General features: G+C 52.5%; 5 protein-coding genes across 5 annotated transcripts; 1 reads left to right on the top strand and 4 right to left on the bottom strand.

Annotated features, from left to right (window-relative positions):
• Positions 1–480: 480 nt before the first annotated feature.
• On the bottom strand, positions 481–2,856 carry NEUTE1DRAFT_85378 (uncharacterized protein; the record flags this gene model as incomplete). The annotated part of the gene is made up of 1 exon (XM_009854785.1): positions 481–2,856. One exon carries the CDS (start codon positions 2,854–2,856, stop codon positions 481–483), a length of 2,376 nt encoding a protein of 791 aa, XP_009853087.1.
• A 1,877-nt stretch (positions 2,857–4,733) lies between these two features.
• On the bottom strand, positions 4,734–5,280 carry NEUTE1DRAFT_102672 (uncharacterized protein; the record flags this gene model as incomplete). Its single annotated transcript, XM_009854784.1, has 2 exons — positions 4,734–4,826; positions 4,963–5,280. The coding sequence occupies 2 exons, from the start codon at positions 5,278–5,280 to the stop codon at positions 4,734–4,736; spliced, it is 411 nt and encodes a 136-aa protein (XP_009853086.1).
• Positions 5,281–5,635: 355 nt separating this feature from the next.
• On the top strand, positions 5,636–6,294 carry NEUTE1DRAFT_111787 (uncharacterized protein; the record flags this gene model as incomplete). Its single annotated transcript, XM_009854783.1, has 2 exons — positions 5,636–5,798; positions 5,963–6,294. The coding sequence occupies 2 exons, from the start codon at positions 5,636–5,638 to the stop codon at positions 6,292–6,294; spliced, it is 495 nt and encodes a 164-aa protein (XP_009853085.1).
• A 570-nt stretch (positions 6,295–6,864) lies between these two features.
• NEUTE1DRAFT_131048 (uncharacterized protein) lies at positions 6,865–8,923 on the bottom strand (the record flags this gene model as incomplete). Its single annotated transcript, XM_009854782.1, has 3 exons — positions 6,865–8,128; positions 8,205–8,468; positions 8,606–8,923. The coding sequence occupies 3 exons, from the start codon at positions 8,860–8,862 to the stop codon at positions 7,069–7,071; spliced, it is 1,581 nt and encodes a 526-aa protein (XP_009853084.1).
• Positions 8,924–11,425: 2,502 nt separating this feature from the next.
• On the bottom strand, positions 11,426–13,029 carry NEUTE1DRAFT_131047 (uncharacterized protein; the record flags this gene model as incomplete). Its single annotated transcript, XM_009854781.1, has 2 exons — positions 11,426–12,538; positions 12,705–13,029. 2 exons carry the CDS (start codon positions 13,027–13,029, stop codon positions 11,664–11,666), a joined length of 1,200 nt encoding a protein of 399 aa, XP_009853083.1.
• Positions 13,030–13,156: the final 127 nt, after the last annotated feature.

Here is a 13,156-nt window from a genome sequence, read left to right as displayed (position 1 = left end):
TTAGCCTCTTATACATGGCCGTTGAGGTCTGATGAGTAAGCTTAAAAAATCGCGGTGAAGCCGGCACTCCAGTGAGATCTTGGGGTCAATATTGGGCTGAGTAATCTCAACGCCAACATTGAACACTATCGACAGCGATGTTACGCAAGCTCGTGTTGACAACCAGGTAAGGTAAGGGGTAGAATCAATCACCATCACCATTGCTATGGGGCTGGCTACAAACAGTAAGCAACAACACCATCACCCCAGCAAAGTTGGTGCCTGGACCGATCTTGCTTCCCCGAATGAGTATCCACACGGATCATTTCTACATTGGGAACCCCATGGCACCGTATGCGAACATGGAAACAAACAGCCACCCAAAATGCTACGCCAACGGATTCTCAACCGAGAGCTCAACTTGTGTTTTTTCTATCTTCTGTTCCAGCGTCGCAGCAGCGCAGGATATCGGGCGACTATAGATCACAAACTAGTGTCTAGTTACGGAATGATCACTGTGAGGTTGTACGTCTGGCCTGGCTCGATGTCCTTGACGTGAGGCGCAGGCAGGACCTTGTCGCCATTCCTGACAGTGACCTCCTTGACATTGCCACGACGAATGTCGACATTGAAGGTGGCGCCCCGAAACTCGCGAGTGACCTTCATGCTGTTCCAGGAGCTCGGTAACTGTGGCCGGATGAGTAGACCTTCGCCATCGCCGCGCAAGCCACAGAGCCCTTCGATGATGCAGCGGTAAACCCAAGAAATGGTACCGGTGTTAAACAACTGACTGGATCGACCAGCGGTGCGGGGATACTCCTTCCAGGCGCCTCGGTAGTAGTTGGGAATATAGATGGGCAGCTGGCCTCGTTGGATATAGTCGGCGTCAGTAGGACCGGGGAGCATCTGCCGTAAAAGGGTGAATGCTCGGTCTTGTTGTGCTCCAAGCTCGTACAGGCTATGGATGAAGAAGATTCCAGCGTGGTTGTACACAGCGGCGTTCTCGGCCGAGCCAATGGCCTTTTGCGTTACGCGACCGACATCCTCGCGCATCTTGGTGTAAGGGGGACCGAACATCTGGATACCATATGGTGTGTTGAGATGCGAGTCAATTTGGGGCAACATCTTGTCAATCTGTTCAGGGCTGGCAGCACCGCTGAGGATGGACCAGGACTGGGGGTTCAACCAGATGCGGCCTTCCTTGTCCTCCTTGATGCCAAAGACAACATTGTCGTCAGTGATGCCGCGAGCAAACCATTCGCCGTCCCAAAGATGCTTGTTTGCAGCAGCGTTGCATGCGTCAGCACCCTCACGGAAGCGCTTGGCGAGATCGGTCTCGCCTTCATGATCGCAAACCTTGGCCCAAATGTTGAGGGAAAAGGCCGTGGCCAGAGTGAGCCAGCCAGAAACACCCTTGCCCTTGTAGCCCACCATGTTCATGGGATCACACCAGTCACCCTGGGCAATGTAACTCAGACCACGATGGTCACGAGACTTGAGCAGCCAGTCCATAGCACGGCAGAAGCGCTCGAAGACGGTGAGCTTGTCGCCGTTGGCACTCGGCACTTTCTCCTTTAGCAAGCTGTAATCACCGGTCTCGTTGAGGTATGCCTCCAGTGTAACTGGCAACCACACACAGTGATCAGTGTGAGGTACCTGGTTGATGTATTTGAGCTCGGCACCCACAACCAAAAGGATGCCGTCGGGCATGGCGCCGGTAGCTTCTTGCTGGGCAATGGCTGTGAGAAAAGCCCTGCGGGATACTTCGGGTTTGATGTAGTTCATGCCCATGTTGTCCTGTAGGTAGTTGCGTGTTTGTGGATCAGTGGTCAAGCGGTTGACATCGCCGTGGTAGTAGACCTGTCGGGGCAGCCAGTTGTTGATGAAGTTGTCGAGATCCTTATCTGGGGTTTCCACGTGGAGACATCCGCGCCCACGGGCCATGTAAGCGGCGTAGTCAGCTGCAGTCTGTTCGAAACCTTCCTTGCTTAGGTACTTGGACCGCAAGGCTCCGATCTCAGCTTCATCATAGGCGGGGCCAAAGAGGAACCGGTACTCTTGTTGCTCGCCCGTGCCAAGAGCAATTTTGTATTGCACAGCTGCCGTGGGAGTTTCGTACCGCGCATCACTGCCGCTGAGATTCCTGTCTTGTAGGGCACTGGGGTTGTGAAGACCACCCTCACCTTCAAAGGCTTGCTGACTGGCTTCCCAGGAGTCAGGAGGGATCTCACAAAGGAAGTAGGTCTTGTCCTTGAGATACTTGTTCTTGAAGTAGTCGGCGGCCTTCTGGTAAGGGGTGACACAGCTGGCAACAATTCCGTTGAGGTCATGATTCCACTCGGCCGACTGGTTCATCCACGACATGTATCCAATGGGGAAGTAGGGGGTCACACTGAGTTTCCGAGGACGGCTTGAAAGGTTTTTGACTTTGATGGTCCAGAGTTCGGCAACATGGTGGGTGGGGAGGCCCATGGTCATCTCCACGCGAACTCCCATCGACTCGATGACCCAGAAGACGTCAGTCTTGCCGGCGGAGAAGACGAAGCGGTCGTGTGGGGCGCGGACGGGTTCGTAGGGAGCAGAGAAAAGCTGGCCGGTCTCCTCATCCTTGATGTATACAAAGCGGCCGGGATGGTGGGCGTAGTAGTTCGGCTCCGGTTGCATGAAGGTCTTGGCCTCGATATTGGGCGCATAGGCGTACTTTGCAGGCTCGGGCTGCATGAACTGGGCAGTCGCAAAACCACGGCAGGTGATCTGAATCATCATCTTCTGGTTCCATAGGAAGCCAGCGGCCTTGGGCATGGCTGTGGGGTTGGTGATTTCATAGCGCTCGCCGTTGTGGGTCGGGCGGACCAAAGTTGCTATTCTCCTGGTCATCTTGGTTGTGCGTGAAGTTTGGAGAGGGAGAGAAAGGAGACGTGGCTGAGGAATCGACGATGGACAGGAGAGGATAGCAACAAGAGGGGATACAGCTTCCAAATCTTGAGGTGGCCTTTGGCGGCTTTTGTGACTTTTGGAGCCAAGGAGGATGGAGTGTCGTCAAGGGTTCAACAACAGAACCTCGGGGTGTGGCATCTAGCCTGCTACCCCAGGCCACTCAAGCAGCTAGCATGGTCAACAGCGAGGGGGAATACATAGCCACTAACCGTTGAGAATTGCCCTCGAGCTTCGATGACCACGGAAACAGTATCCGAGCCCAGCCCCGACACCTAAAAAATATCCCGGATTCGCCAGACCTGGATATCAAATCCGAGCACTTTCCTTTTGGCTGTCAGCTGACCAATTCCATCCTCTTGACTCCGAACAACATTTCAAGACAGGCGTATTTGGCAAAAAGCAATCAGGCCTCCTGACGTGATCTTAGAGGGGAGTCATCCGGGAGAATAGACGGATTGCATAAACGAGTTCACCGCCCTGTGTTGACACTTTCCAGACTCCCACTTGGGCGGGATGTGTGTAGCATTGCGTGGTACCTCGATCATGGTTTGGGCCGCTTGGCCTCGATGCCGAGAAGTTGAATTTGCTGCCTCCACAGTGCCTCCAACGTTGTTTGCTGTTGCTGTGCCTCAATGAGCCGTCCACAACAATAAAGACAGAATAAGAAATGCGGATGCCCCTAACACAGGCATGGTGGTTTTTGGCATCGAGGGCGGGGATGTCTGCTGTCTGTAAATCAACAGCTCAAGTAAGTAGCCTCGAATTCGTTGATGTCTCGCTCCTGGCATAATGGTGGATGTGGTTCGGGATTGGTGACGACGCCTGAGACTAGACGTTCGTGATGTTCGAAGGAAAACGATGCTGTCGAATATTTTGCGGTGCAGTTTGTTTTGGTTCACAAGGGCAGGTGTGCCCCCCCCCCCCCCCGGCGCAGTGCAGCGGTTCATGGCCTGAGTGTGGGTGGGTGGGTCCTTCCCCGGTTCAGATCTTGGCCCCTGTCTTACTCCACTTCCACAAGGCCCAACCCCCCGCGTTCGGCAACTTCGCTTCGTTTTTGTGAGGGGAAGAGAACCTCCCACAAGTTTGTGAACCGAGGACCGCAATATTCCTCCGTGTTGAGGTTATCCGAAGGTTCATGGAGGTACGAATAAAGAGAAGACGTATTGGCGTTTGGACACAAAACGAATTCCCTTTCTACATATGAACCATTGGGCGTTGCAGCTGAGAGCGACTGAGAAAGAGATGCACCCGTCCACAACTTCCTAACGTCATTCCCGTTGTTGCCGTTTTTATACATCATATGATTTGAAGAGATTGCCCCTGCAGGCTTGGCCAGCCACCGTTTCCTTGGGAGATATGGTACAGTTGTGCTTCAGCCCAATCGTGGCAGGCGCGATGGAAGCTTGGCCGAACATTCTGTGTCAGCCAAATCTGTGAGACAGTCTGGAGGGACCTAAGCTCGACAGGACAACGGGCATGCTCTGTTCTCAGCAGCGCCTGAATCTACTCTCGATCGCCATGTGACGATCATAGGTAACCTCTCAAATATTTATCTTCGAAAAGTTGATCCGTTATCTCGACCATCACCATCTCAAATCACCCTTCAAAGGTCTTCCCATGATCTCGAGATTCATCGTCTACTCCTTGTGTCGACAGTGACATCACGGAACCATAATCCTGACCGCTCATCAAAGAGGTTGCAAATGTACACTGCAATCCAGGCCTGCATTTGCGGGGCTGCGGCAGTTCGAGAGTCCGTGGACATCCATGTAAGCTTCCATCAGTCGCAGTCCTTTTCCATTGCGGGAAGCCCAAAATCAGCGGCATCGGACACCCATCAACCTATTCAGACCACTTTCGGGCTTCCAAACGTCCATCGCCATGCCTCCAACAATCTGACTGGCCCAGTTCTGTCACATTCAGGATGTCTTGTTTATGCCCATGGGCTATTCCAAGGCGTCTGGGTTATATGCCCAACCATCGGTTCGATCAACATCCTGACATCCAAACAGCCTGTTCACGATTTCGACTTGTCACTCGTCTTACGGAATTCCGGCCTCTAGATACAGTTGATGTTGGGAAGATTATAGGACAAGTTGTGTTGACGTTGTCCCTGTCAATGGAGCTCTGGAGTTGATCGGGGTTAGACCGGTCCACAAGGCGTCGATCCCTCTCATCTCCGCATAGGGTCCCACCTGGCGTCGGATCTCGGGCCGGGTGGGTCTTGTTCCCCGTCACTTCGGGAGTCAACTCCGGGTGGGTCCCCGGCAGAATGTGTTGCTTGCCGTCTTTGCTCCATCTGCAACGGCCGGGGTAACGGGAATGCAATGAACGTCGTTCCCGACGTCTGCCACTGTCCGCCATGCCCGCGCTCCCGGCACGTATCTTTTATCTGTACGTACAATCCTTCAGCCTCCTTTCGGGCTGGATGGTTCTGCTTCTGATGACTAACTTCAACATCCCCTCAATTTCCAGCGAACGCTAGTGGCTTGAATGAGCAAAAAAATATCCGGATCAGAAACACACCGAACCCGCCAGGCGCCAGCTGAAGCCATCGCCAACTGTCGTGATTGCCCAACCTCACTTGCCTAGGGTCCGTGAACGCCACGAACGTCGTGTGCGACCTCTCCCACCAATTACCACGACAGCCGACAAGATCCGCTATCCTGCCGCCGAATGTCAGTCTCCCGCCCGCCCGGTCAATGGAACTGTTTCATAAATGGTGGATGCGCCACACAGTCCCATCGTGGTGATCCTTGGGTTGATGTGTCATCCGGGACCCGTAACCGGACGCAATGACCCCCAGACGGGACCGATGCGAGACAAACATCTGCCCAACTGCGACTACATTCAGTCTCCTACTCCTCTACCGAACAAACCACGTGAGTTCCCCGCCTGAATTGCATCAGAACCTTTAGGCAGATATGCATTTTTGTGCAACTTAGCACCCAGGGAGACCCGATCCAAGATGATGCTAGTCTTTTGGTCTGGATCAGTCTGTGACCAGAAACATGCATGGACTCCAGATGGACGTCTCATCATCCAGTACAAACGATCATCTTGACAGCAGCCACTCACCATGCCGGCGAGCAGGGTATGAAGCGTGATTCACAAGTACCCAATGCGCCCCAATATCACATGAGAAACTCTATCACTAGTGTAAAGATGCGCAGGGTCAGTTACACGATCAAGTTTCAGAAACCGATCCAGAACATTCCTAGAGGTACCTTGCATTTCTGCCCTTCACAGCGTGCAGGTACATATGTCATCGCCTCTCTTCCGTCCTCACTTGCACCACCCCGATCTGCGCTGAAGACGTCGGGACCCTTGCCGCAGCTGGGAAACGAGGAGAATCCTGTAAAAATGGTGCTAAAATAATGAGCATGAGGTCGTTATGATATGAGAAAAAGACAAAGTACACTCACCTGCCCTGCCTTTGCTGGGTGCTGATTGCTATCATGGTACGTCCCCTTTTCCGGAATCAGCTGCTGTAACCCATAACATAACTGATCTAGAGAATCTGTTACTTGGGCGGCTAGTCTAGGTAATTAGGGAACCGCCGGATCGAACCCCTCCCCCCCCCCTCCCACCTTTTTTTTTTTTTTTTTCCTATCTGAGCAGGGTGTGCGTAATGACTTATCCTTCTTTGGTCTAAAACTAGCTACTCCTACAGCTGATGCCATGTTAATAGCCTCGAGACGCTGCAACGAGGACCCAAGCTGGCCCAAAGATTCGCCAATTCTTTTAAGCTTTATGGGTCCCTGCAGTGGCTGTGATGCTTATTGCTTGTTGGACATTGCCAGCGCGGTCCTGCAATTCCTTAGGCGGAACCGGACGATGATGCATAGCGGCCGTGCTCCGCAACGGACGGTCCACTTCAAAGTAGCTTCTCACATTATGGAAATGGGCAGATCCGGAATTTTCTACCAGCGCTTGCTGTTCATTCAAATGACTTCTTTCCCATTCAAACCAGCTCTTGCAGGGTATCATAGAATTAGACCTTGTTCGCCGGCGCTAAAAGCAAAGAACCTCAAAGAATAGCATAGGATGTACACGTTGTCCGTCATTCTTGACCGTCCATCAAGTCATGGCAACGATCCATACCCCAACAGCAATTAAACACGTAGGCGACTATCTTTCGATTTCCCCTTCTCATACAGGCGAAACCCTCTCCATCCTCGCCCCATTGCCCGTCAGATCCTCCATACTAGTCGTATCAATCTCCATTTCCTGCGCCTTCGCTCTCGCCATCGTTGCCGCCCAACTACTACTTCCCGCTGCACCTCCACCTCCCGACCTCCTGCGATTGGAATCCCCTCGTCTAGCTGACATCCTGGTGCTTTCCAGAATGATTCCATCATCATCATCATCTCTCTTCTTATTACCCCGACTACCCCCCACACAGCAGCCCATGCACCTGTACTTCACCACGTCAAACACCTCGGCCACCTCGGCGCCCAACTCCTTGCACGCCGCCCACGACGTGACCACGTAGATGATGGCGTTCCAAAACCCCTGCAGCGGCAAAACAAAGGCACTGGCGAAAAAGAGAGGCTTGGAAACTTCTCCGTCGTTGATCATGGTGTACACACGGTTGCCCGAGGACGGGATCCAGGTGATGAGCAAGACGGCAAAGAAGAGGATGGCGCACTTGGTGTAGGACCACACGGCATTGTGGGCTTCGTGAACAAGGCGGCGCTGGGCTCGGGCTTGCATGTTGGCTGCCGTTCCCGAGCCGTTGCCGGCTGAGATGTGAACGATGGTTCGCTCGTTGTTGTTGTTGTCGTCGTTGTCGATTGTTGATGTTGTGGTTGTTATTGTGCCGGTTATACCGCCGCTGTGGGGACGATTGGTGGTGATGTCGGTCTGGGGTTGGGAGCTGCGCTTGTTTGATGAGTGGTTATGGTTGTCGGAGGAAATGGTGACGGTTACGGAGCACGAAGCGGGGACCTTGGCGTCGTCGGCTAGGGGAATCGGGGTGTGTGGGAATATTACGTCTCTGTTGGCAGCGTAGCCGTTGCTGGTCGACGGAGGGGAGATGATCTCTGTGGTTTGGGTGACTTTGGTGGTCTTGTAGTTGTAGGCTGGAGCAAACATGTCGACGAGGGTACCGCCGTTGGAGCTGGAGCCGAGCTTGCTCATACTACGATGCTTCTTGTATATGTCACGGCCGGCACGGATGTAGATGGTGGTTGCTACCGTGATACAGAGCCTATGGAAGGGCATGTTAGTAGCTTTCCCTAATGCTAGGGTTTGATTTTGGATGGTGAAAAGGGGACTCAACGTACCAGACGGGCACATAAAACGTGGCGATACGGTAGACTTCCCACTTTTTGCTCAGCCAGCACCAGAGGATTGCGTTGCCGTATGGCCTCTCGCCGTGTTGCCTGATAAAGATGAAGGTGAAACCGGAAATGAACGGGACGCCATAGCAGAAGAGGAAGTACGGAATCTCCATCTTCCTGAGAGCTCTTCCATCGAACTGGTGGTAGAAGGTGAGATACACGTTGATGGCCATTGCCAGAGCCCAGAAAGCATCGCCTTGCATGAAGCTGTGGTTGTAGCAAATGGAGTTAGCGATTTTTTCTCTCTTCAGTTGAAGACACAGGAAAGGGTGATCGAAGAGCAGATAACATCTTTCTTCACCTTCCCCTAGATTATCTCTTAAGCCCATGGACCAAATACTCACACCTGAACCAAAAACCCTTGAAATTGACATCCAAACGAGTTGATATCATCCGTAAATGCCGTAGTCATCAGTGTAGCCACGTTGGTGAGGATGTTTCCGAAAGTAGCAAAGAAAACCATGCGGTTGATAGCACGCTGACGGAAAGCATCCGAAACAGAGAAGCTGGTGATGACGAAGAGACCACCTAGAAGCGACAGGGCGGAGCAGACGCGCTCGATGACGACGATCGACTCCGTATCTTCCGGGGTGATGATCATGGTGACGGTGTCTGTCGATGGCTGTGAAGCGATGTTTCCCGGTCTGTTGTCGAACTGTTCTTCAGTTCGATAAAGTACATCAATGGCCAGTGATAGATCGGGTCGAGATTGCGATCGGTATCAGGTACCCCGGGAAGGTTGACCTGTCGAACGACCAGAGGCCCGCATGCAAAAATCCGTCCAAATCCTGTCGTCAATGGTGGACCTGAGACGTGGTTGACTGCAGGTACATCAACCACAAGTGAATGGAGGTTGGCCGCCTTTGAACTGGAATCTGGGGAAGTGGAGACCCGGATGGCCCGTGGAGCCGAAGTGGCGGGATGAAGCTTGCTTGCTCTCTCAGGTCTCCGCGTGAATGCTAGGTTATCGTCCGCAGGGGGCTGAAAGATGGGAAAGAGCAAGAACCGAATGGTTGTTCTTCTCAAAAAGCATGGCAACTGAGTGACCCTCTCCTCGAATTCACGATTGACCTAGTAGTCGGGCTGTTTTGGATGTGTCCAATCACGACGTAACCCGGCATTGGCGGCCGTTCAAAAGAAAGAGGGAAGAAAAGGGATGCAGGAAAGCCAGATTTCGGAAAGGACTGCAAAAGCACTCAAAGTATGAGGAGACTGTCGGTTTTAGAAGAAAACGAACGCAGGCACTGTCCGGGATGCTGCAGTGGAACGCTGAAGGTACAGTAGCAGTGTCGGGCGTAGCATCAAAGTAATTTCGTTACAGAGCGAGACGTTCCTGAGTTCGGTTTGGTATGTCAAAGCGCAATTGCTTGGCAGCCATGTGGGGACGTGGAGAGCCATGCCATGCCTTATTCAAGATGGACAAATCCCTTGTTCCCTGTCGAGGGCCTTGGTCCACCACATCCTTCGAAGGTTCCCTCTTGAAGCTAAAACCCGAGCCAAGGCAGAGTACATGGCGATGCAAAGTCGCCGATCTGACCACTCAACTGCCCAGCTTCTGGAACGCCACTCAACCGCTTTGGCTAGACGGTTCGCACGTTTCGAATGAGACACAGGGACTTGGGAATGCCACTGGTTGGAGTGCAGTCGATAGCATTTATCAGGATGATGCGAAGTTGGCTGGTGTTCAGTTGTATATTACCAACTTCTCGACTACATAGGGGATGCGGAGCGGAGATGGCCTCCAGACACGTATCGCGGACCAAGACCCCTGAGAAGGCTCGGGGAAGAAGAAAAGGGTGAGTGAGGGGTTCGATGCAGTATACTAGTCTATGGTTAAAGAAGTTCCTGTCATTGATCTGCCGTCCTCATTTCTTTCCTCGGTCTTGGGTTGAAGAATGGAAACACAATGAGTGATCGATCGTGTTTTGCAGTCGGACATTTTAACCGCCATGAGCCAGAAAGCCCCGTGTCTGTCTTGTCTGCGCTAGCCAAGCCACAGATGACCGGCCCCTGGAACGGGAGAAGGTGCCGTCCTTACCTCAGCATCGGCGTTGAGGGTGGTAGGACAACGACGAAAACTATACATGACGCTGCGCCATGACAAGGCCTTGTTCAAACTGATTAATCCATGCTGTACGATTCGCAAGAGCGCGATCATTGAAAGAGTCTAGAAAAGTCTGGGTTCGACACTACTATTGTATTGTCAGTGTCAAGTGAGCCAACATGGAAGAAGGAACAACTTGGTGATCTTGGAACGTTGAAAAACCGCAATCTCTTGTGATTCCTTTCCATTGCCTGGACGGGGGTACACTTGACCCAATCAGTTCCATGCTGACCAAGTGATCGACCACAGCAGAGCCCAGAACAGACACGCTAGAGTTCGCGAGGTTCCAATGCATGGAAAAGACGAGGGTTCCATGCAGAATTTGTAACAACGGCGTCTACCATCGGAGACGGGAGTTGTTGTGCGTTGGGGACAGAGTGAATAACAAGAAATGGTTGTTTTTTTTTGGACGATGGAGCCATGGAATGCCCTCGAGCTGCCACAAGGTGGGATCTTGGCCATGTCGATCGTGAGTTTGCTACGGGTGAGAAAATGAAGAAGAAATTTGCATTGTGTGGACAGCAGAAATGAAGAGCAGAGTAGCTGGTTAGTGCGAGAGCCTCCCCCTCCCTCGTTGGGTAGAAGTAGGTAACGGTAACTCGACTCGCCAATCAGATTTCCTGTCTGTTTCCCCAACTCTGAAACCTGACCCCCCCTTTTTCTATTCCAAATTCAACGGCGGGGGTAATATTGCCCGGCGAGCCAATTCGTGATGGGTGGTCAGGGTTAGGGCTGTTGGTGATCCCATCATCTTGCCTGTACTAGTGCATGTAGTTCCGGCAGCTACATAGTACATACACTAGTGCAAGTCAACTCGACTCGACTCAACTCAACTCCTCGAATGAACCCAAACAACAAGCTTCAAACCCCAAGTTGAGGGTTGTCGTTGATTCCTTGGTGTCGGCCTGCGCCGGACCATGTCGGGCTTGGCGGCAATACATCGGATATTCACGGCTCACAATACTGGACAATATCTTGTGCCTCAGTCCAAAAAAAAGAACAAAGATGGATCAAGGCGTAGTCCAACGCTTTTCACATGTGCTATAAAGAGAGGTGTTGTGGTGACTGCTGCTCTTTTCTTGACCTGACGGGAATGACCATCGATCGATCGATCGGCCCGCATTTATGTGGCGCCGGGGTTTATCGTCTCATCCGCCCTGCTTCCGTTCGGGCCGTGCCACTGGCAGATGGGGAAGAAAACGGGCAACCAACGAATTTCCTGTATAACCTTTTTAGGTTCTTGGGCCCTTTGTTTTAGTTTCCATTCCAAAGGGGGTGGAAAGATCCATGTCCAGCGGTCAAGCAAGTTCAAACCTATTGTGCCAATCCCCTCCTCCATCTATCTCATGCCTTTGTTGTTCCACCGCCCCCAGCTCTGACATTCGCGCCTTCTCTTTTACCTCCGCACCCTTCCAGGTACCATCGAGCTCGTTCCTACACGGCCTCGGGCTGTCTTCCAACTCTGCTTTGAAATACGTCGTCATTGCTCCCTTTTCCTGAGTTTCTCCTTCTCCTTCTCCTCCTCCTCCTCCTCCCCCCGGACTAGTGCTGTTAGCAGTGGAAGCCGAAGCTGTCGCCGCCGCCGCCGCTGCTGTCAATTGGCTCTTTCTTCGCCTCCAGAATACCCAGAATGCCAGAGCGGCCATGACGATGCCCAAAGTGGCGGAACTAGCGGCGATACCGGCTATTGCACCGGTGCTTAGGCCCCCTCGGTCCTTTGCGCCTGGACTCTCTGCTGTTCCTGATTCGATCCCTGTGGCTGGGCCGGTGGGGAGGACGGTGCCCGAGCTGGTGGATGTCGCGGTCAGGTTAGGACCATCGGCACTCTCGGTAGCTGTAGGGTTGTTCTGCGGCAAGCCAGTTGTCGATATACCTGTCGCGGAAGTCACTTGTGTCGAGATTGTGGAAGAGGATGCGTTCGAAATATCATCGGCGTCAATGGGTCCGCCGTCAACCCCAAAAGGTGTAGTGATAGGTTTTTGGCGCGCAACGTTTCTAAACTTGAATGGATAACCATATCCAATCAAGGTTTGGTTGCTACTCCTGCCATCCGTTCCATATCCCGCAAAAGCGCACTCAATCGTTTCTGCCAAATCGTACATAGGGAGGGACGGGAGCGGGTAAACCTGTGTTTCGTTGAAAACCCAGTGATTGGTAATCAAGGGCTTATTCACTATGGGCACATACAATTCAAGCGTTAGAGTACTGGGGCCGAGGAGCAGCATCATGGTTTTCCAACAATTCTCAAACAATACCACTTCCTTGTGACTTCTGGAAGGACACGAAGTGGTTGCTTCCCTCCGTTGGCAGACTCATAAAGGTAGATTGGGGCCACTTACCGTTCTGGGCATTGCCTAGTGTATCATATGCCTGTCCCGTCTTCCAACCATCAACACCTCTATCACCGAGGTTCTCGCTTGCGCCGTACTCCATATATCTACCCCAGCGTATTCCGTCGTTGGATCTTGTACAATAGAGATCCACCTCTTTAATCGCAGTATCTTGTTCGATTACCCAGGCCACAATCAAGATGTCTCCTTCCCAATATTCGGCCCTTTCTTTCGTCGCTTCATTTTTGAACTTTGGGAACGTAAGTTCGATCCATTGAGCTCGAACGCCAGTTAAGACGACGGCCAGCCAGAACCACAAAGTGGCCTTTGTCATTGTCGATAGTGGGTGCGATGTCGAATGGAATATGGCGGGGCGACAGAAGATATGAGTTGCCGACGAAGCAAAGCCAGTGAGTGCATCCGAGACGGACTACAAAGCACGCTCGGGCACCAGAAGGAAG

This window comes from Neurospora tetrasperma (assembly GCF_000213175.1).
Source record: "Neurospora tetrasperma FGSC 2508 unplaced genomic scaffold NEUTE1scaffold_5, whole genome shotgun sequence".
In the NCBI taxonomy this organism is placed as follows: domain Eukaryota; kingdom Fungi; phylum Ascomycota; class Sordariomycetes; order Sordariales; family Sordariaceae; genus Neurospora; species Neurospora tetrasperma.
Note: the sequence above shows the minus strand (reverse complement) of the source record. Positions and strands in the feature narration are given on the sequence as shown.